Here is a 24891-nt window from a genome sequence, read left to right on the forward strand (position 1 = left end):
GCAAATGGCCGATGATTGACTTTGGTCACTAATGATCAGCAAATGACTTAAGTTGCAAATGACCAAAAACATAGTGTTGTTTGTCTGAATGAACTCGTCCATCAAGCTATCACACTGAAGATCTCGATGACTCATGCCACATGGTCATGAGCAACCCATCGCCACCAACCCTTCCACCCTCTCAATAAGCATTGTTGCCTCTGCGTCAGTTGGCTTCCTACTGAATTTGGTCGCAGCTTGGCCGAGCCTCTCAAATGAAATTTAGAGAATGCCTTATGTTTCTCTGATTATGGATATGTTTGTTTTTTCTTAGTACTCCATGTTTTTATGAAATTAGTACCTTCTGCAGTTTCTTAGTAAGTGCCTTGGTTACTTCATGCTTCAGCGCAATGACCTCCATTGTCTGATGCACTTGGGTGAGTGGGTTTGTCCATAAATCACATTGTTGCGCACCATTGCAAACTGTTGTAGGTGTGATAGAAAATGGACTTACCATATGATGATTAGGATTATGGTTGTCCTCCTCATTCTGGGCGTCTTGAAGATGTCTAGAATGGAGTATTTCTTCTCTTCATCCTCTTCCTTCTTCAACTTAATGCAGCTCTCCTGAAATGTTAAAGACAGTCACTTTTCAGTATTTTGGGTCGTACATACATTCAGTTGGCAAAAGCTAATTCAGTAGACCCTACATGAAGCAAAGCTTCCAGGTTGTTGAAATAATATTCCTGAACATAATAATAATAAGATATCTTTATTCGGGCAAGGTTGAGACTATGAAGTCCCCCTCTTCCACCTAATCCCTTGATAGCATCAATGCAGTCATATTTAAAAACGGTAGATAAGCGATTACAATACAAGAGATATACAATTTACACTCTTTATGAAATGCCAAAAAAGATAAACAAGTATATGTGAAAATTTTGTGTGAGAAAAAAGATTTCTGTTTGTGGGAAGAAACATGAGGATGAGGATGTAGTATCCTTCAGCAAAATGTTGCGATGTGTTGTAACTTGTGAGTCGGTTCAAAATATATTCTGTATTCTTTGATGTAGCTTAAATTGTTATTATAATTGACAACTTATTTGCATGCTATACTGTCACAGTTCTAATAACCTCAATAATAAACTGCTCAGTATAGACGGTATAGCGACACCATGAATAAACTGGGCGGCCGTGAGTTAATACAAAATTGTAATACAGTGTTGCATTCTGCAGGATAACCACACTTTTCGATGCCTTATATAGGTTTATCAACTTACGAACAGGCTCTCGGAATGCATCTTGCTTGTTTGTTGAAGAATTACTGTGTATGTACATGATTCCATTGTCAGACCACCAAGATGAAACGATTTTCTGCCAGCCGCCGTTTACAGCACGGCACACGGCATTGCTGAGAGCCGTCTTGTCTGAAAGCAGCCTGAATTTCTCGTGAACGGCGGCCGGCGAAAAGTCGTATCGTCTGAAATCAGCCGCAGTGTAGCATTGTCTTTATTTCACACCGGAGACGTTGCATCGCTGGGCCGGATTGAAATGGGCGCCATGCCGTCTACGGTGCAAATAGACTCGTTTGACAGAGACCTAAGGTAAGTTGAAAGAACGGCGCCATGCCGTGGACGGCGGCAGGTGAAAAGTCAGCTCGTTTGAAAGCGGCTACGGAAATGTTACAATGTTGGCGAGAGCGAAAAATTGATGAATTCTTAAATGTGCGAGTTAGCAAGCAACTCTCAAAAGGAAAACGTGGGCACCACGCAATCGGAAAGTACTATATATGTACGTTTTTAAACCTTTTTTTCACCATTTGGATTTTAATGTGCTGCAAGCATTTTCGACTCAGGGTGAAAAATTCAAATCCTCATCACCACACTGAGCTGGTTCCAAAGCAACGACTTTATGCGATCGCTTCTCGATACCGGTTCCACAGGCCAAGAATCCAAAGTATCGAGAACCGGAAACTGGAACCACCCATCGCTAATTCCTAACCAGCCCAACCAAATTGATCTTTTCAATGCTGAATAGTCAGTTATGTATTTTCTGCATTGTGTTGTATATCTTCCTTTGAGGTATACTTTAATTTATTAACAATATCAATCTATTACTATACTAAAAAATTAAGCTTTAATTAATAGAATATTTTATATCCAAGGATTAGACAAGATCTGAAAATAAAATACAATGAATTTTATTTTAAATGGAAGATATTTGGTAATTTCTTTGTTGTATACTCAAATTTTTTATTACTATACTAAGACATCAAACTGATTGCGGAGCTGTAAATTCTCTTATAAACAATGTTTAATTTGGATGTAATTATCTGTGCTCAATAAATTATATTATTATCATTATACAGCCTTACTCATGTGAAATTTGGAAGGTTCCCCTTTCTGCTTGGGAGCTCAGAAACAGCTTTGGAAATCTGTTACTACATGTTAACATTCTTCATTGACATCAAATTAGTATAATGTGCACATTCTCAGTTTAAGGGTCTGCATTCTGCTCAAACAAATCTTTATTAAAGGTCAACTTTTAATTTGTAAACATAATTTTGTACTTTTGTGATTGCATGTGTTTTTGCAGCGACTGTTTCTGTAATTTTGCTGTAGGGATTCTTTTGTATTGAAAATTATTTTCTTGTGTGTGCAGCCAGTGAACATGAATTTAACAGTCAACAGACAATCAGCTGTTTATCTACTCACCCTGAATTCTTCGTACACTTTGGGGTCGATTTTCTTCCCGTTGATCTTCTCAAACTTCCTCATTATTTTGATTGCTTTGTCTACTTTTCCCTGAGACACTAGCCACCTGCAAAACAGAGCATTCATGTGAACTCATGGTATGAAGGAAGAGTGCCCACTACATACATAATGACTTAAATGAAATAGATTTAATTTGGCCCATTGATAATGCCCAAGGACTCATCATGAGACCTTCAGCAGAAATACTTCGACTTCCCATTTATCATTCACTCTCATTCTGTAGCTGTGGCATCAAGAAAAGGGAAATCATCAAGATCTTGATATTTTTGCAAAAATAACCAATAATCTTAGCTGAATATCTAAACAGCCAGCTGATGAAACATGAAGGAGGTATATGAATGATGAGCCTTTCATGTGATATCCTTACAGAACTTCTGAATGCTTTAAATTCATATTTTTTCATGAAGTTGTGACATTAAGTTGACACCCCTCCCCCCTGGACAAGTGTAAGGAATGAAGTTAAACTCCAATAAAAGCACCTCAATTAGGAGTATTTGCATCGCTCTCCTTTCGGTAACCTTATCCCCTAAGTACCGAGATAGGTAGAAGTGACCCTGTCATGACACCTAATTGTTCCATTTTATTTATTTATTTATTTATTTATTTATTTATTTATTCGCTCCAGGACATGCAGTTACATGTATAGAGCAAGTCAAAATAGAGGAAAATAAAATATACATAGGTCATAAATATATATACAAGTACCAGTCAAGTATTCCACTTCAACGAAATAAATTCATCCACAGAATAGAAGGAATTACTGAGGAGGTATTTATACAGTTGGGATTTGAACAGTGAAAAGGGTTTTGTTTCCCTTAATTTATGTGGGAGGCAGTTGAACAATTTCACCCCTGCATAAAGGGGGTTTTTACTAAAGAGGGTGAGGCTATGAGTGACCACCCTAAAATCCCTGGACGCTCTGGTGTTATGATTATGTACATCAGCATTAATTTCAATTCCAAAGAAACTTTTATGGAGACAGACAAAAATAACAGTAGAATATATACAGTGGAACCTCGATCTGTCGTTTTTCAGGGGGATGGATGAAAAGAACGATGAATGCGGGAAAACGATAAATGCAGGAATGGTTGTCCGGGTTGCCTATGTCCCAGGATCCGTTGGATTTTTGCGAATTATGACATTCATTAATGGATTCAAACGAGATTTCAGCTGATTTCAAGAATATTATTACTTTATCGAAAAACTTAGGTCATATTGTTGATTCGACTTATCTCTCTTTCTAATATCCTAAGGGAACAAGCCGCCTTGCTAAAAAATTTTTGAACTCAACTCGGAATTTTCACTGCTATTTCACTGTAAAAATTCTTATCCATCAAATGCCATTTCAAGTACACGTATTTACGCGAGAAATGTGCGTGTTATGCCTCAAACAACTGATTTCGCCGTCGCAGTGATTGGTTATGAGATGGATCAAGAAGGCCAAAAATAGTTTATTATTGGAAATGTTCCTTTCTAGCAATGAAATTTTTAATATGATTGAGGCAATGTGGCGTTAATCGTCAGCGGCACGCCCACCTGATCCTCGGCTTCATCCCACTTCTTGTTTTCACCTGGGATCTCGCTCTACCCCCACCCCTGCCGTGATGTGCTACCGGACAAACCGAGGCGTTCTGCAATATTCACGCATTCTAGCCCGGATTTTTTTCTTCATCATCAATTATTTTGAGTCCATCTTTTAAAGTTCTCACTTGTATCTTCGGAAGGGCCATGGTCCGATGACGAATAAGAATAAAACTAATAAAAATGAAACCGGACTCCATTGAACCCACACGGAAAACACTCGCTAGTTTTAAGTCAACCCACCCCGGAAAGTACGGAACCACTCGTACGAGGTGAAGTTCGGCACTAATGCTATCGCGTACGGCGTGCGGGTACGGGTGAAGCATGACCATATGACTGCGCAATTAAATTTTTTATCCTATAGAGAAGGCAACTTACCCACTCATTTCTAACAATAAGTAACGTAGCTCTAGATGAGCAGATGAATTCAGATTGCTAGTCGAGAGAAACAAATTATCCTGAGAAGACATCGCTTCGTAAGCAACTCAGACAATTGAAACTTGTAGCATAACTCGTAAATTGTAACCAGACTCGTAATTGTTTTCGAAAAAAATCGCATCAACTTCCGTGAAGCTCACTATCAGCTGCGAGGATATCGGTACATATTCGCCAGAAATCACCATCGTATTATTCCAACTATTTCCTTGCTTAAAATGATTAAATAACGTTAGAAATACGTCGTGTTTGGTATCAATCTTTACTAAATTACGTGCACATCACTAATATCTCAATATAATAAAAGTATAATAAAAAGTAACCAATTGCCGAAATTCATTTTTAAATACCTTTTGGGCTAATTGGTGATTCATGCAGCAGTTGACCTCCACCTTTGAAGCGAGTCGGCTAAAAAAAAGTTAGCGGTCGAGAGAGGGGGAGGCGTGAAAAAGGTTTCTTTTGTTCTCGAGTAACTTGATATTTTCTTTCGAAGCTAAGGTCGTCGTAATACGATCCCTGATCGAGCTGGGACCTTTTTTTTTCGGAGAAGAAGAAAGCTTCAACCGGGGAGGGGGGATACCGAATCTTGGGAAATGCGCTTATGTAACTATCCCACGGCACTCTGCTTCTCCCTATCGCATTTCAATGTCCTGGGGAAGATTCAAACTATGTGTCTGTCGTAATTAGCCATAAATAACACGTAGTAAACACTTCGTCTCATTTTTATCAAACGATGAATGCGGGAAAATTATTCGACGGGACCGCGATCTTCAAACGATAAATGCGGGAAAACGATACTTCGGGGAACGATAGATGCGGGAAAAAATTACATTGTCTTTATGGAACTTAATTTGGGACCAGGAGCGGCGAACGATGAATGCGGGAAAACGATGAATGCGGGAACGATAAATCGGGGTTCCACTGTATACAGACTAGGTAATGTTAGTATTCCTAGGGATTTAAAGTGTGTCCGGCAACTACTTCTCCCTGGAGTGTTGCTTAAGATCCTGATGGCCCATTTTTGAAGTTTAAAAAGCCTCGTAGTATGGTGAGAATGGCCCCAAACTACTATTCCATATTTCAATCGGCTATGAACATGGGCATGGTAGACCAAAAGGGCTGTTTTAATATCTGAGAGAGCTTTAATTCTTCTTAATAAATAACAACCGGTTGCCACTTTGGTGCAAAGATTGTCTATATGCACTTCCCAAGATAATGTTTCATGAACATATAGACCTAGGTACCTAGTTTCTGCCGAAGAGCATAAAATTTTACCATTTAGCCTGAGAAGAGGAGTACAAATTCTTTCCCTCTGAGGAGTACGAAATTGTATAAAAGTAGATTTTTTTTCATTGATAAGAACTCTATTATCAACACACCACTTATTCATTGAACTGATATTTTGTTGCACTTCATCATGGTTGAAGTATTTAGAGAACAATAAATGTGCCGTATCATCTGCATACATGACCACTGTCCCACCATTAAAATAAGAGGGGAGATCATTAATGTAGACAAGAAAAAGAAGAGGACCTAAAATGGAGCCTTGAGGTACACCTCTAGTGACTGCCAAAGGAGTAGATGATGTGTGAGAACCAATACCAGAAGAGTAGATACTTACAACTTGGGATCTAGCACTTAGGAAAGATTGTATCCAGGTATTGGCAATTCCAGAAATCCCATAACTATTGAGTTTGAGAAGTAAGATTCCATGATCAACTGAATCAAACGCTTTTTTAAGGTCATAAAATACACCTGTAACAGAGTTCTGGGTGTCCAATTCAGATATCAGTACATGAATGAACTCCGCCAAGGCAGTTTCAGTAGACCTATTTCTCATGAAACCAAATTGAGATTTTGAGAGGATGTCAAATTTTGTTAAGAACATTTAGTACTACAAATAGAACTGTATCAGGTAGAAATACATATATCATGCTAATGCTGCATATCCAGAGTTGTAGATACAGAGTAATGTTGGGACGAGGAGAGCCTTTGCAGAGTGCCACCTCTTTGCAGGAGTTGTTGTTGTCTACGTTTTGTAGATTCACAATAATAACACTCTGCTTATGATGACTCTTTATATGTACATTTTGATTGAGAATTCACTAGTTGACCTTAAACATGGGTAGTCGTCCATGAGTAATAATACCTCCTATCTGATTTGGTCCTTTAGTAAGAGCGTGGGTGGGTGTGGGAGGGCTGCGACAGGTGAGTGAGCGAGAGAGAGAGAGACGTGGGTGTGGAGGGAATGGGATGGAGGTGAGGGTGCTTTGAGGGGGGGGGGACGCTTTGGGGGAGATGGTGAAAATGTTGATGGAGGAATGTTAAGGAGGGGAGAAAGGAAGGAAGAATCATTCATTCTTTGGAAGCTCAATTTGGGGCATCTGCAAAATGCTCCGGGAGAACATGCAATAACTGGCGGATTACCTTAAACAAGGTATGTACAGTAGCAGTGGTGCCATACTATAAATACTTCTTAGCTTATTCTGGAATTAACATTTGTTGGTTGATGATAGTAATTATTTCTACATACTTCTGTGTAGATTTAAGTTTATGTGAGATGGAAAGGAGAAACCGCAATAGCTCTGATCAATGTCTTCCCTGGTGGCCCAACTAGGTACTACGCACATGCGTGATTGCAATAGGTACGAAGTGTTACCTTGCACTTTCCGGCACCAGCCATGGTGTGAATGCAGCCAGGAGCAGGGGTGCTGAAGAGGCAATGGCAAAGTACCTCCAGTTGCTGATGCCGTAAGCTATCCATGGCAAAGCCACTGTCCCCAGCGTGAAGTAGATGGCAATCGACATGTTGGCCACAAACGTCCGCCAACTGGGCCCAACGTACTCCAGCACTGAAATGAAAATTGCACATGAGTGATTGGCTTCACTGCAGCACTGCCCTCAAGTATTGGCTTGCACTGTGTAACACTGACTGACTCTAAAGGAACCCATGACATGGACGATCAAGACAGGAAGTAGCATAAGCTTGAAAAATACACCTGAAGCAGCAGTGCACATCCTGAAAGGAGCATTGTAAATGCCTCCCTGAAAAAGTGACTCAAGGATAAGAGAGGAAAATTCCAACTTGAAACTAGAGTTCAATGGAATTTTTGCGCTCGGAAACAATAGCATATGAAGTTTGAGCTGTCAAAACTCCATGTTAACATTTCATTCTCTTTCAACAATAACAGTCAAAAGAATTTTTCAGATATTGCTCTAAATGGAATGGTCATCATCTTCCTTATTTATTGAAGTAATCAATCATGTTTGCCTGCTAGCTACCCGACTAGCTACTACAGGCTTTGTTTAAATTCACTTATTAGTATTAGTTATGGTATTTAGAGCATTGAGCAGCATTGAAATTTTTTTACTTCTTATATTGATAGCCTATGATGTCGAATTGAGGCAAAGAGGCCTCAAAGGAAAAAAATTTCATTCCTATCTATGTAGTTACAATAAAAATAATTAGATTAAGCTTAGCTCTGTCCAGTGGCATCGACTCCATGGGGCCTGAGCCTCCTCAAAAATTCGTTATGGGTGTGAGGAAAAAATGTGTCAGGCTTTTCGATTTTCCCCGGAGTGTCCAGATATCGAGATTCGAGTTATCAGGGTTCTAATGTTGATCATATGACTCTTTTAAAATGCTTAAAAAACTAAAAACTCACTACTTATAAAATTTCCCGGGGCAAGATCCTCGGCTTGGGCCCCCCCAATATTTTTTGTAAGTCGGCATCCCTGGCTTTGTCTGAATGGAATAATATTTAAGATACTAGGACCTTTAATGTTATGCCATGCAGGCAGTCGAGCTTGCCATTTTTGAGTTCCCTTTTCAATATTGATTTGAAAATATTATCTCTTAAATGGCTTATGATATTTTACAATGTGCAGCCCCAAAAATAAGTTTTACTTCATGATTGACTCTCTCTAACATAAGATATGTTTTTCTAATAAATCACCCATCGCCAATTTCCACCGACTGTCCCCCCCCATTCACTAGGGGGGGACTCTTCCACCCTAAAGAATATTCCTAGTTTGGCCTCTGATTCACAGCAAGGCCTACTCCCTTTCATTCTATGCCTATAAATCCTATTCTCATCCTCTCCGCCTCAGACATTCTCCGACCCTAAAGTCTCTAAAGACCCTAAAGAATCTACTCGAAAACTGTTTCCAACATCCCCTCCCCTCCACCTACTCTCCCTGTCATAACACACCTCTGTCTTTTCCGCATCTCATGTAAGATGTCTCTGCGTATAGTTCCCTCGGTTCTCACATTCCTCGTGGAAGCTTCCGCGGGTTCATGTGAGTGAAGATGTAAAATCTCTCTCGTCCTCTCCTCCCTTTTTCGATAGTTTCGACGGCGTAGCAGCATGGTTCTTGAGGTCACGGAAATGACGTAGACAAAGGTCAATTCAGCGAGCTGAGGAAGCCGACTGCAACGCCACCCGGCGAAACTATCGTCCTGAAGAATAGGGTGGCTTCCTATTATTTTTTTATTGCCTAAATTGAAAGATTATTGCTCCTGGAGTACCTATTTCACGCTCTTAGATTTTCGAATGACGATATCTATTTCTCGCTATTAAATGAAAAGTAAAAATTTTCAAGCGCGCGAAAACGCGATGGCTAAGTATGAATGCCAGGAATCATATCGTTCTGGTTCCCGCTGCCGCATGTGAGGTGACCTTGGAGCGAGGCTTTGAGCGCTGATACGACGCAGGATGCTAGCAGGTAGCAGAGTGCCCTGCTAGCTGGTAGCGCTTGGCTTAAATAAGAATTATTTATACCCTATAAAACGAAGGAAACTTTCCGACTTTAGGCAGTTTTAATAGGTGATTATTAATACACGTTTCCCTGAAGTCTATGCCTCATGCATGCATTGGTAACCTCAGACATTGTAAAACTCCTATCTACTCGTATAGAAACTAGGTCCCTGTGACGTCACGTGGAGTGGCATCGCATGGGCGCCAATCTGGCCTTTCTCATATGAGGATAAAATGACCAATGCCATTCGTCTAAACCGGTATTTCTAGAACCAAATAATTTGTATATTATGAATACACTAATGGTGGGTAACGAATCGCAAGCAATGCCTTGCGGTGGGAAATAGCGGAGAAATGGCTGATGGAATGGAGATAGAGATATGGGCTCACCCAGGATGTACATCATGGTGAAGCAGTTGTCGAAGGCGAGGCCGACGCAGAAGCGAAGCGCGCAGAATGCCCAGAAGGACGTGGAGAGGAAAGCGGTGGCAATGCCAGCAATGGCGCCCACCGCGTTGGTGCCCACGAGTGCTGGGATGCGCCCGTAGTGGTCGGCCACCCATCCGAACACCAAACCACCAACAATGGCACCCACGAAGAAGCTGGACTGCGCGGCCGGAGGCAAGCCGGAGCGGTCGCAAACCCAGTCCATCTGCAATAGCCACGCACAAATACCATTATACCCGATGCACAATGCAATACACTCCCTTATATCAATCCATTTGGAAACCTACTTAGTAAATGACCTTTTCACTAATTATAAGATTCTCATACCTTTTTCTGCCTCGAAATTTTTTTTATCTAAAACCTCATGATGCAGCGTCAAATTTTGCTTTGAGGCCCACAATGTGAAGTCAAAAGGTCAAAATAATATAATTTGGTTTACATGAAAAAATATTTACTTACGTGTTTGCCAAAGTTCATCAAAAAGTCATATTTTCTAAGTGCTTAAAATTAAAAACAAGGAAACGACACACACATGATTTAACCTATAAGTGGTGATGGATAGATAGATCTGGAGTTGGAAGGTTTGGCTAGAGCTCACCCTGGAACAAGGGCAGTGAATTTCATGCATTTAAGGTATGGCAGGACAATATGTACCTATATTACATCGCACTCATAAAAGGTTGCTTAGTTACTTCATTGATTACTATTTTGGTTTCCTGGGATTCGAGCCCTTTGACCGGCAGCCTTAACCATGTGCCTTCATTGCCCCCCAAGTACTTTTCACATGTTTTAGTTCTGCAGTTCCCGGCTGATTTTAGCTGTCTCCTGGGCGTCCCACTAGTTTTTTGTTTCAAGCAATTATTAGATCATATTTTTAATTACTTGGCATAAAAAAGCTTTGAAAGTGGCTATGGAATAAGAATATGGGATGGTTTAATTAGGGCACATTTACGTTGGCGGTGTTTGGGTTTTAATGGAGGTTGGCAGTCCCAGAGGTTTTTCAGTAGTGCATTGTCGGTTTTATCGAAAGAAAGGGAGAATTTTGCTAGAGCTATATTGAGTTTTGCTAGAATGGATGTAATTTTCAAGTCTTTTCTGCCATGTGCATTTTGAACGACTTTTCTAAAGCGCCACCTAGCCTTAATTCCTATTTAAGCCGCTGCGCGCCGGCGCGTGGAAAACAAGTTGCTATTTCGGCAAATGTTTATTAGTTTATAAACTAATTATAATGCAAAACTATCGTCAATGCGAGTGAATTCGATCAGTGACTATATTATTTTCCCCTGCTACACAGATGACTTCTCCTCGAGTGAAGGAACATTCGGGATAGTTGTGCTACGAGGTGTATTATTTGATGGGAGCAGCCAGCAAATAAGACTGGGAGGGGTTTCAGGCGCTACTAATACGTTGGTGTCTGGGGGTATGGCATACCCGCCAGGGTAATCGGGAGGTGGGGGGGGGGGGGGGGGGGCTCCCAGAGAAAAAAATAGGATAAATAGTGAGCTTTACGAATTTCTGACGGATATTTTATAAATCCTTACAAAACTCTATAAGTAGATAATATTAATTCAATCAAGTAAAATGGGTTTAATTTTTAAAAATTTCTGAGCTCTTAGGGGGAGGGGGGTTTATCCCCCAAAACCTCCCCCTCCCTTTAGGAGCCGTGCTGAAAGACGAGGGAGGGAAAAAGACACGCGTGTGACGATGGACGGAAAATGATAGCGTGAAACAATCATTTATCATCGGTCATCATATGAGCTAACGCTGGCGCTATAATTGGGGTGGATCGTATGATTCCAGCTCCAATTAGTTCCATGACAAGTGGTGCAGTGTTGGTGCCACTGTGGATGCTTACCTCGGTGGTGATGGTGGCGTACGGGATCTCCGAGTGGTCGTACTCCCATCCGTGTCCGCATGGCGCCACCGGCCACTCTGGATCCGGACCCCGCAGCAGCAGCTCATCCACGGAGGCGCCCTCTAGCGCCAGCGCCGAGAAGTTGACGCCGTACATGCGACACTGCTCGAAGGAGCCGTCAGCCTTCCTTGGAATGGCCAGCGCCCTCCTGCAATGCATCATATATATTAAATACACCACGTCACCCTTGAGCACATGTTTCTGATGTGAGACCCCATGCTGGAGGCCGAATGAGATCATCGACCAGGGCAAGGAGCAAACACACGTGACCGACCTAGGCTACTTGAACAAAATCGGAAGCAGCTCATTCAGAGTAGAGGTTTTTCGGGTTTCCAACCGGGTGAGGTCCTCCCAACTTTTCGATGTGCAACGCGCCCATCGTCCTCAGGGAATCCAATTTTTTGGTATATTCCCGATAGTGGGAGCAAAGAATGCTAGTAATTTCACCGTTTACTATTTTTTGAAGACTTAAGCATCTATATTTCGAATTTTTCCTTTAAATAAGACAAAAGAGCCCCTATTGTAGATTACAATCATTACAGGAGCCGAACTTCATTCAATAAGCCGGACTTGAAACATTCACGAGAGTAAAACTGTTTAATTCCCGTTCTCTCGGCGAGACAACAAAGACTAATGTAGCACGAGAGATGAAGCCGAATTTTCGAATAAATTGAAGATGATGGCGCCTCTCCATTTGCTGGGAATCTTTTTTTTAATCCTATTTTTTTTTATAAAGCAGTGGATGGAGGCATCGGAGCGCGACGTGTGGTCGGCCGTGTCCCCTTTGACGGAGATCCGATGACACCGATCCCAATTACATTGCAAAGTGACCGGTAGAGGCGCTGTTCGGGGTGAGGCTGTCGTTCAGTCCCAGGCGCCATCTATCTCGGATCACGCGAGAAGGCGACCGACCGGTCGGTCTGCGGCTTTGCGCTACCGTGAAATCCTGAACCGGCTCATGGATATGAAGAAAACCGTTCACGACTTCGGTGCTCCGGTCCAGTCAACTGAACCAACTTTTTTCCCCTGATGAACCGTTTTTCCTACTGGAACGGTTATTGTCTACTCAATATATTTTTACGGTATCTTTTAAACAGTTTCAGAAGCCAATTACATCCCGCACGCACGCCCGCAACGTATTTCACTTCATTTATGGTATCAGTAGCTCCCAGCCAAGGGCTGTCTACTGCTTGTTTCAATTTTTATGGTTTCCGGCTAGATGTGAGTCATGGCAGTTCCGTTTATCAATTAATTAGGGGGAAGGGAAGGAAGGAAAGCGGTTTTTGGGAGTTTGTGTTTTGTTTTGCCAGGAAGGTTGTAATCCCAAAGATGAGCGATTAGTTCGTTATTTGTTAAGGGCAGTGACTTAGCGACTTTGTGAAGAGAGCTCTTCAGACAGTGCAGCAATGGAGTGATCTTCAGGTCCTTTCGCAGGTTCCGGTTGCTGATGAACCACGGAGGGCCGACGATTCTTCGGATGATAACATTTTCCAAAGGAAGCCAATTACATCAATCTCTCTCACTAAACGTGGGAATAGCGAACTACTGGCGACATAGAAAAGAGGATGTCGACGTGAAATCTCGCAGAGAGTGAATGATCACGTAAAAGCAATGAACGAATAATGAATAACGCACCACCCACCACTCAAGCTAACACTCTGAGCGGTAGGGGCATTACTTCCCGGAAGCGCAGTTTATTAATAATTATCTCTTTCTTACTAAATATTTAGGGTTGAGTTAGTAAATGTCATCTAATTTAAAGCAGGTCTGAAGCTCATCGAAAGAAAACTTACCGCAGTAAACTCTCTTACCTATACGCACGTAAAATGAAATCCCTATTCAAGCAGCTTCGTAATTTTCATTCTCATTTTTCAATTTTCATTCAAGGATAACCTTTTCATTCTCTCCACGACAACCCGTCGTCACTTTCCCCCGAACAGCGACCCCTTTCCGGAACCAATCAATCCCATTCCATTCCATCTCTCTCAAGGAGATCCATGTTCCGCACGGCAATCCACCAGCGCTCGCGTATTATTCCGACCGCCTGAAGGCTTACGTGCTACTCTAGGATATATACGAACGTAGAATCACCACTTCCCCCTCTCCACCTAGCCCCATGTGAATGGATGATGCTGCTGAATGGCTATTCCTTCTTTGTACTGAGTGGTGGTAGCTGACAGACTCCTCTATATTGCACTCTTTAACTACACTCCGTCATCAAGTGAGTCGTCGTATAGGAAACTCCACCATGAGAAAGGCGCCATTGTTGCTCACGAATCTTACGGGCAAGTGGGCAGTTATCATGTTTTTAATTGAGGCTCATTGAAATTATGAATATCGCAGGGCATACGAGAAGAGTTTAGAGTTCTCCAGACCTATTAAGACCCAAGACTTACGTCGGAAATAGAGTGAAACTCATTTATGGAATTATTAGAATTTTTGTTCAGAAATTGCTCATTTCTCTTCGTTTTCAATAGAAATATTGAGAATGAACGGACTCCACTCGTCTCGAACCCTAAGCTTCTACACCGTCCGCCATTAGTGATTTGTCAAACAATGGCGACTGCGACTCTTCTTCGTAATTATTAAAAGGTAATATAGAGGACTTTGGTTGCTGCAAGCAGCTATTTTCTGGGGTCTATCGATAAAATCCTAAGTTTTATTTGTTTTTTATTATTATTCCAGGTTCTTTTAATATCTTCGAGACTGTTCCATTTATCATTTCTTCTATATTTTTATTTCAGGGACTTTATGTATTATTACTGTTATTATTACACCAACATCTTATACTCAATATCGGTGGCTGGCACTTCCCTTCCGTAAGGTTTATTTTCTCCGGGTTGAATGCATTGGTTAATGCCTCTGACTGATGAAATGCGTGCGTTGGCTCGGATCTACCGCCTGCGTGTGCAGAAATGATGTTGGCGTCATTATTTGATGGGAGGCGCTAAGGCTGAGGTCAGAGGTACACTTCGGAAAAGCCAGTTTCTTTTTTTCAATGTTTTGCAATCGTCGCACGACAGTGCATTTGATGCGCAACATGCTAAAAGCTTTTTTTTAATGTCTTTGCTATCTCAAATAGAATATCAAAACGCTTAATAGTTTCTGAGTATTAACCGACTTTCGGTTTTTCATTGTCATTTGCGAATTCGGAATTGAGGTTTTGGATGCCTTTGGACTCGGGAGAAAAAGTGTTTTTAAACGCATCATTGGTGTGCTTCCAATGCTCGTACCGCTGTTGAGCTAGCATTCGTGTCGCGCATCTCCATAGGAAGTTTCGACAGATGCCTTGCAATTAAAATTTCATTGGGAGTCTCATGGAAGTAATTTACTCGAATACTATTTGACGGATAGAAATGAAAGTAACCTTTGCATTGATTGCTGCACTCCATTTAGAATACGAAAGAGTCGTCAAATAATCGAGAGCAAATGAACGTTGGGTATGAAATGAACCCATTGAGAGGGTGCAGTGGATGAGAGGGTCCGATGCGAGATGTCGACGACAGAGGCGCCACACTCGCACTCGCACGAAATGCGCCTATTCCAATTGTACGCTTCAATAAAGTTTAACTTAAATATAGATTGTCGAATGGCATGCGCAAATTAGTAACATTCAAAGTATTACTGCAATTGGGAAGTTTTAAGTAGTATTTAAGATGGAATTTTTGGCAATTATTACCAGATATCAATAAATGGTTTTTTCAATTGCTACAGTATTCCTGGGACAGAGTTCGAGGAAAAACATGAACAATTTTATTTATTCGCAGTGCTTACTTTACGAGTCAATTCTCTTTCGTTTAAAAGATAAATGGATTACTGTATCCGAGGGAGGAAAACACAGGAATGGTAAAGTAAATAACCTCACGATTGACTTATTTCTTTGAACGACCTACTAATGCATTTGATAGAAAATACGTGAAATGCATCATTAGCCATCAGTAGTCATATATTGATAGCTACGACAATTATAGCATGAAATTTTACGGCACAAACCAAATATTAGCAGAATAGATAGTGCCTTGTTTGGAAGTTTTTGCAGCATCCTTACTTACAAGGCAGACTTCTCTCGAACAGACGAGGAACGAAATTCGGAAACGGAGAGTTCCGGAGTGCGCTTCCCGAACGAAGGCTGCGAGTGGGTTGGCTCGCACGTGCTGGATGTGAGCCGCAGTGAAAGGTGGGAATTACCCTTGGGGGAAAATCCCGTTTTTCGAAATGAGATTAACGCACAATTGGAGCACAAGGACTCCCCCTTCCACCCCTCCTTCGCTCTTCGACAGTCGCCTTGAAGAGAAAAAAAATAACATCGCGAAACGCAGGGCTGATATCACGGACAGAACGCAAGACGGCCCTGAACGCTTGAAAATTGTTTCTAATTGAAAATAATTTACTATGGCACGCATAGTTTAATTTTTCTAACCACAACAGGAGTCGGGCTGCAATGATGAGACGAATGATAACATAAAAACAAGCGATTAACTGAATCGCGCATTAAACCCATTTAAAGTAACGGCCAAGATGAGAAGGATATTTATTTCGACAAATGATATAGCAATGCTAATAATGCAGTAAAGGACACGTGTATTTTAAGATTAAAATTTAGAAATGGGCATTTGACGAACATGTTCATTAGGATATCCAAGCAGCTAGTCTCGCGGGAGAGATAAAGACATGCTTATTTAAGTATTCCGCCATTTCCGGTAGCGATAGAGTATTTGCGAAGTATTCTGGGAGCTTCCAACCCCATTATGGACTTCCTCCCTCTTCAAATCACAAGGCCTACTCCCATTTATTCTATCTAGACATCTTATTCTATTCCTTCCTCTCAGTGACGTCATGGCAAAATTAGTAGCGCCGAAACGCACTTTCCTTAACTTTTTTTACATGTGAAGTATTACTCTGTATAAGTTAATAGCTGACCCGGCGAACTTCGTACCGCCTAACAATCAATGAACTTACAGTTTACTTACACCATTTATAAATCAAGAGCGGCTGTATCGTTTTTAATCATGTTTAATTTATTATAATAAAATAAGGATACAAATTCAATAAAACTACGTAAATGAGTATAGAGACATTTTCTTTATTGAATCTACATAGGGTGGATCGGAGCACGGCGTAAACGTACTGCATGCGTAAACGCACCACGGTGAGCCCTACACATTCGGGTTTAATGTCTTGCGTCAAGCACCTTCTGATAAACAATAGTTTTTGTTTTGTTATCAGGCGCAAGATGAAGCGGATGAAGCTAAATAAATATAGCGAAGCAAAGCAGTGACGCAGCGAGGGGAGGTTTTGGGAGATAACCCCCCGCTCCCCCAAGAGCTTAGAGAATTTTTTAATGAAAGATTTTGTTATTAATATTAGGGGGACGGATGACTAACAAACAAAACATATTTAACTATTCACACAGCCGCAAAACCCACTATTTTGAACCATTTATCTTAAAAAATGTCTGAGGGAAGTTCCCCCACACTTCCCGCTTACCTTAGCGAGTTTTCTATACCCTACAGACCCGTGGTATTAGCTGCGTCCAAAACCCCCTATCCTAGCTACGCACTTGAAGCGAAGGAAGAAATACAGAGGATGGTTTATCGACTCGTGAACATAGCACGTTAAATTGACCATGAGAAAATCATCACACGATTTTCGACTTTCTTTTATATATATAGATTATTCACATTTTATTACAAAATTTATTGTTATGGTTACGGATTTTTTTTCAGCCCTGCCTTCATCAATACACTGTAAGGCCTCGGTTACGATACGAGCGGCGGGCGGCGAGCGGCAAGCGGCGAGCGGCAACCTGAGCGGCACGTGAGCGGCAGTAGTGGCTACAATACGAGCGGCAATTTTCTAGCCGCTCTACAGTGGGCGGAAATCGGAAAAAGCCGGGCAAAATTACAAAATGACTTTTTTTGAGTTATAAACTTGAAACTTCGCAGGCATACTCAAAAATGATTGAAATTTATAGATCTGCACTTTATTTGACAAAGATTCCTCACTTTACTGAGATACAGATGCTCAAACGTGAGAAAATTTCCATAAAAACGCCCGTCTTCAATTTTCTCTGAAAATCTTCTAAAGTAAGTAGATGGTGAAATTATAGGTGGATTCTTGCGGAATAAAAAAACCACATAAAATGTTGGCATGGTATTTTTTCTTTAAGTTTCCGTAATCTAAAAGAATATTATGGATTAGTTCTTACCGTGCAGTTACAAAATGGCGGATACTGTTTTTCGACAAAGTTTTATATTTAGCTAGAGTTTAAAATGGGTTTACGGCAAAGTCACGCGGAGTAATTTATATGAGAGCATTTTTTGAAGATTTCTTGAGGTTATTATGCAGTTATCTGTGAAATAAGTTTGCGACGCCGGAAATTACATTGATTTTTCGATCGCGCGGCAAGGTTCGTCTCCGCGCGTCGGGAGTTGGATTAGCCGCGACGCGGTAAGGTTATTGAAACTGTATGGGTTTTAATGCTCAGCATTCACCGTTTTTATGTATTGCTTCAATATACCGATTCTCAAATGGTCTATGGTGAATACACTGGAGGTTTTTCAGCCGAGGTAAGTGCACGTTTCATTGAAGTTCATTTCGTTTTCTTTGGATACGATCAAAGACCATGCTTCTATTAAAAGTGTTCAAACCTCGAAAAAGTGAGTGGTTTTCCTGGGACTCAGACAAAAATACCTACCAGAAAGACACCAGCTGAGACTCATACCTTCTTTACTCTCCGATCCCTGACCCCCAGGATTCTACTGCGAAAACGGTCGTTTTATGACACCGCGGAGCGGACACTTGGACAGTCTTAAATGGGTATTTCCACGAGAACTTCTAGCTTTTTTAAAATGCGTATCATACCCTCAGTTCTACTTTGACTCATAGATTACTCATATCTGTTACACATTTACCACACGCTCTTCCCCGTGTACTCAATAGGATATTGGATAACCAGAGGTTCTTCAAATTTATTATTTATTTTTAAATTTTACATAGGTTCCTTCCTTCATTTATTTATTTATTCATTTCTAACTTCCCCGTAAACAGCACTCATCACAAAGGGCAAAGGTACATATAGAAAAGTTCAGGGGATGTAAGGGGATTGATTATGTCATGGTAAGACAGAGGTATAGGAAATGTGTGAAAAACTCCCGCAGCTTCCCTTCCGCGGATTCGGATTCAGACCACAATCCAGCGCTCATGAAATGCAACATAAGATTCAAAAGGCTAATTAAAGTTAGGAAGGCGAGGAAATGGAATGCAGAAGCGCTGAAGGGGACTATGAGGAAGGAATATCAGTAATTAGTGGGCAATAGTACCCGGAAGATTAGAAGTACACATGACTGTAGAGGAAGGGTGGAATAATATTAAAACGGGAATAGTCAAAGCGGCGGAGAAGTCAATTGGCTACATAGACAGCAAAAGGATAAAGAAGCCTTGGGTTACGGACACAGTGGTAAAAGAGATGGAGGAGAGAAGGAAGTGAAAGAACGTGGACACAGAGTAGGGCAAAAGAATGTATAAGGAACTAAATAATCGATTACGACGTGAAACTAAGAGTGCAAGGGAGGCTTGGTGGAAAAGACAGTGTGAGGAAATGGAAAAGTTGCAGAAGGATGGAGAAGTAGGCGCGGGTTGTACGCCGGGGTCGGTAAAAAAATGGTCGCTAAAAAGTTAAGTCGCTATCGGGCAGCAAAAGAGGATAAGCCGTGTCCAAAATTAAGGCTAAAGATGGAAGGATGCTAACCGAGCGCGAAGAGGTACAGAGTATATGGAGGGAATACGTGGAGGATCTGTATGAAGTAAGGAACAGGCCGGAGAAATTGATTTTTGATGAGGAAAGTGCAGTGGAGGAGGATAATCTTTGGCCGGGTATCTTCGATGCGGAAATCAAGAGAGCCCTTCGTGATATGAAGGCCAGGAAAGCAGTGTGCGAGGACAATGTATCCTGAGTGAGCATCTGAAGAATCTAGGGAAGGAGAGTAAGAATTTATTTCGAACTAGTACGGAGGATCTATGAGGAGGGATGTTTGCCGGAGGATTTCGTGAAGACAGTTATAATTCTGCTACTGAAAAAGACGAAACCTGTGGGATGCAGAGATTATAGGACTATTAGCCTAATATCGTATGCAGCGAAAGTGGTACTGAGGAGGCGAGGGCAAACGAGTATTTGGGCGAAGATCAGTTTGGTTTTAGAAAAGGGAAGTCAACTCGTGATGCAATAGCAATAATGAGGTTCCTCGTGGAGAGGACCATTTGATAGGGTGAACTGGATAAATTTAATGAACATTCTCAAGAGAATAGGAGTAGATTGGAGGGATAGGCGACTCATTTATAATCTTTATATGGCCCAGACTGCACACGTGAGGGTAGTGGAGGGGGATACTTAGCGGGGAGGGGAAGTTGAAATTCAGCGTTAGAGGGTAGAATGTTAGGGAACGAGGAAGAAAAATCATTCATACAAACTCGTTAGGCATTAACGCAAAGGCATTAACTCGTATGTGCTCCTTTACATTGTATTGAAAAAGTTAGTGTTGGAAGGAAAGGGAGGCTCCCAGATTACTTCTATAGTACTCCATGGAAACCTACCTTAATCGGTAGAATACTATAATAAAATGTTGATCATTCCACATAAATACCCTGGACTGCACCTCACTAATTAAAACTTCTATTAGTATATTACTTAGTTTAACTTCAGTCTTCCTTTGTTTGGCCGTATTCTCACTACTTTGTTGTTTCTCCGCTTACATTTTCAACTACACTGAAGGATGAATCTACTGAGCGGCGAGCGGCAGTGGAAAAGAAATCGGTCTGGACTTGGAACCATGAGCGGCACTGGGCGGCGCCGCTCACTGTCGCTCGCCGCTCTATCATATCGTACCCACCCTCAATGGATTTACACGCAACTAAATGAGGACCGATATCAGAGCGGCGCCGCTCACGCCGCTTGCCGCTCGCCGCCCGCCGCTCGCCGCTCGTATCGTACCCGGGGCCTAAGGCGTACTCCTTTCAATCTATCTAAAAATCTTGTTCTCTTCTTTTCCCTCCCTCGTTTACCCAACATTCTAGCCTCTAAAACCGTTCTCAAAATTACGTCGAAAGAATAGTTGGTACGAACGAATTGAAACTTGGGAGCTTCGAGCATTGGCGCGAGGCGGCGCCACTTGGGGTGGCACGCGCTCACTCTTGGGGCCATATCTCGGGAACCACACGTCACAATTGTATAAAAGTGCTGCACTAACGTGGACAGGGTGTCAGCTAGTTACGTGCAGCCTCACTCAAATATTTTGTTTTCGGTGCAACCAAAGAAGTTGAGAATGTCTTGATAATTCTTGATCAGCTAACAAGGCCATCCACATTCGTTTTCAAATGTCGATTACGGATGTAAATGAATTCCAATCTCTTAAATACGAATAAATTAAGCGAATTGGCAATGCTAAAATGACAGAAGACGCGTATTTCCGACTAATAAATAAAAAAGTGGAAAACGCGAAGACTTTTTCAGGACTCGAAAAAATAAATCGTTAAAATGTATGTTGCCCTTGAGCGATTGATACAAGTGATGACAGTGTAAGTGGACTATGCCTATGAAATGGCGTATTTAAGAATCGCTTCTGCCATCTGTAATGAAATTTAGATTCAAATTTCTGTTTCTCACAAACACCACTGAACTCCGACAACAGTATACATGCGCTCTTTTTTAAAATGTATTCTTGTAAACTTGCTGGTTGGGGTGAGCGCGCATATTAGCAGCCTCATCGTAAAGTGCGCTGAGTGTGAGCGGCAACATTTTTTCCGGAAGGACAAACAAACAAATAAACAAACAAAAGAGGCAAGAAAGTGGAAGTGCAACCAATCTCATCGTTGGCTTGATGGAAGAAATCTCGCGTCCATTCACGCATTTTCCCGTTTGGCATCCGCACGCGATTCAAGTCATCACCATGACACCATCACGTTGACAACGTTGCATTGTTTGTCGCGCATGCGCATCAGCGCAGCTTTTCTCTCTTGTTTATACTCGTATATTGACACTGGGAGGAGGGGTGGTTCCTTTGGTGACATCATTCGCGTGAGGAAGAGAAAGGTGCTTCGTAAATAGAGCCATCCGATATGAGTTGTCGTAAGAGTGAGTCCAGCATCATGCGGTTAGTGAAAATGTAGGCATCATTAAATCATTGCAGGGTGGCCAACATTTGAATGAGGCGGATTAAAACTAACTCCTCCGTATTTTTTTTGTGGATTGTGTGACTAAGAGGCCGATATTTTTCAGTTTCTCGATATGTGGATAGTATTAGCGGTTGAATCACTTTCCCATCCCGTTATTGCAGTAAACCACTGCGACCCTCGTCACCCCCTTGCGTTACATTTGCGCACAATTTACCCTCCATTGATTGCCGTTTGATATTGATGCTGCGAATTTGGGTGCCTGGGAAAATCAATACCAAGAAAAGTGGCAATTTAAAATCACTAAATACTAGGCTAAATAAAATAAATGCCTAGGGCCGGTTTTATTATGTCTGGTTAGCCTTGACCGGAACATGGTACAGCAAAAGCCTTAGCTAGAGGGTGTTAGTAAGTTGCAGTAAGTAAAAGTAGTTCAAAATAACGTTTAGTTAATCTCGTGATCTCCAACGCAAGGATGAGTTAACTCCAGTTTTCATGCTCCACTAGATTTTAGCCAGACATTATAAAACCGGACCCTAATGTATCCAATTTTTCGCCCCTGGCCCACTGATGCTTGAATTTCCCTCGTGTGTTTGATGGGTGAGCGAAGGGGGTACCTCACAATCTAATTTTATCCTTACTCAGAGGACTATGAAATTCTCTCGATATTAATTCTTCGTATTGTTTCCATGACAACGCAGGCGACGCGACGGAATCCCGAGAAAAATAGGCACGTCCCGATATCCAATAGGAATCTTCCGAGGACTTAGTCTTCTAAGTAAGGCGATGACGATTCTAGAGGCAGAGTGGGAAGGCTACCGTGCTAAGTGCTAACGACAGACCGTGCGGGTGTACGCATTGACGCCAAGGATGACATTTGCCATGAAAAAATCTCATGGCTTCACCAGGATCCGAACCCGGATCTCCAGCTTAGCTGTGAGGTGTGCTGCAAGTTTCACCACCAATCGATCAATCGTCTTCCTATCGATCCTTCTAATCGAAGCAGATCTCAGCCTCTGTGCACGCGTGATGGTTATTGACTCTGAAATGGCGAATTCCATCCGTGGTGTATAAATCCTGACTCTTAAGCAAATTTTCGTGTTCTATACGTACAGCGCTCCGGATGGATGATTTGCTGCGAGTGCGGGAGGAGGACGAGACGTGAGTTTGGAGGAGGAATCGCCAGATGCGTTGGGCGATGAGAAGACACAAGGCTGATTGGGATGCTGGCATGAGTCCTGGGGGTTGAGCGTCAACGGACGGTGTGAAGTTGACTGGATCGAATAAAATACAATTTCCGAAGAAAGAGGCGATGAGCAGCATCAAATTGTCATTTTCAGCGCCTCAAGTGGAAAGTTATCTATTTTTCGCTGCTAAACGAAAAGTGAAAATTTCAAGCGCACGAAAACGTGACGGCTAAGTAGGAATGCTGGGAAAACTCCGTGTGACGTATTTCTGGTTCCCGCTGCCGCATGTGAGGTGACCTTGGAGCGAGGCTTTGAGCGCTGATAAGACGCAGGATGCTAGCAGGTAGCAGAGTGCCCTGCTAGCTGGTATCGCTTGGCTTAAATAAGGATTATTAATACCCTATAAAACGAAGGAAACTTTCCGACTATAGGCAATTTTAATAGGTGAATATTAAGAGATGTTTCCCTGAGCTCTGTGCCTCATGCATGCATTGACAATCTCAGACGATGTAAAACTATCTTCTCGTATAGAAACTAGGTTCAAGTGACGTCACGTGGAGTGGAATCGCCTCTGTGCCTCATGCACCCATTGGTAATCTCAGACGATGTAAAACTCCTATCTACTCGTATAGAAAATAGGCCCCTGTGACGTCACGTGGAGTGACATCGCATGGGCGCCAATCTGGCCTTTTTCAAATGAGGATAAAATTGACCATTGCCATTCGTCTAAACTGGGATTTCTAAAACCAAATAATTTGTATATTATGAATACACTAATGGTGGGTAACGATTCGCAATCAATACCTTTCGTTTTCTTTCATGAAGGAAACTACCCTATTGCGATATTAAAAGCTATACGAGAAACTCGCTCATGCGGTTCCTGATAAAAGCAGACAGTGGCTGGAGTTCTCGGATTAATTAATATTCTCCCTCGTTCGGCCTCAAATCAATCGATGAACCCCTATATTATTATATTATTCCCTACTTCCGGATTTGGGCCCAAAATCGGACGTCGTCTCCGAGGCAACAAAATGCGGGTATTAATTGTCGGGAAGTTTCCGCCTTTGGGTCGCGAGTAACGGTCTACCACCACGGGAACCACTCTTGACCGATTCATTTCCTCCGTTTTTGGAAAGGTGCGCTATTTTCCAAGATAGATTTGATTTTGTGGATTTTAACGTGAGTACTGCCGATCCTTCAACGATTTTAATATATATCTTATGTCAATTAGTTCCTAGTTCCTAAACTTAACTCGTTTTTATGATCAAATAACTCTTTCGTCTTTGAGATGTTCCTTTGACTGCAGTTAAGGCGGTGACCAGTTCTTCAAATATTGGAACACAGCGACGGTGCTTACACCAATAAATTGACCAATAGAAGATTCAACAGTACTCCTAATGTGTCGTTCTTTTCATTCGAAGTTACAGAACACGAACAGTACAATAATGGCGGATTCTTGGGCAGCGGGGAGGTGTATTCCCACCGCCTCACATTTCAAAAATTCGCTTTGCCGAGCCATCCTAGTCTCAAGATAAATGATATGATTTTATTAGAGTTTTCAATCGAAAGCTTTAATCGACACGAAACTATTCATTGCTACTGCTCGCGATTGTGGATGTCGACTCTCGATGAATCGCATCCGAAGTCAA

General features: G+C 41.8%; 1 protein-coding gene across 1 annotated transcript in view; it reads right to left on the bottom strand.

Moving 5' to 3' along the window:
• LOC124160086 (solute carrier family 22 member 13-like) overlaps nt 1-24891 on the bottom strand; it is a 48921-nt gene that overhangs the window by 10831 nt on the left and 13199 nt on the right. Inside the window, exons 2-6 of the mRNA XM_046535806.1 lie at nt 11829-12036; nt 9917-10178; nt 7429-7621; nt 2694-2799; nt 494-606 (exon numbers count right to left, since the gene is read on the bottom strand). Of these exons, the coding sequence (XP_046391762.1) occupies nt 494-606; nt 2694-2799; nt 7429-7621; nt 9917-10178; nt 11829-12036 (882 nt within the window). The remainder of the gene's footprint in view (nt 1-493; nt 607-2693; nt 2800-7428; nt 7622-9916; nt 10179-11828; nt 12037-24891) is intronic.

Source organism: Ischnura elegans, chromosome 6, assembly GCF_921293095.1.
Source record: "Ischnura elegans chromosome 6, ioIscEleg1.1, whole genome shotgun sequence".
Taxonomy (NCBI): Eukaryota; Metazoa; Arthropoda; class Insecta; order Odonata; family Coenagrionidae; genus Ischnura; species Ischnura elegans.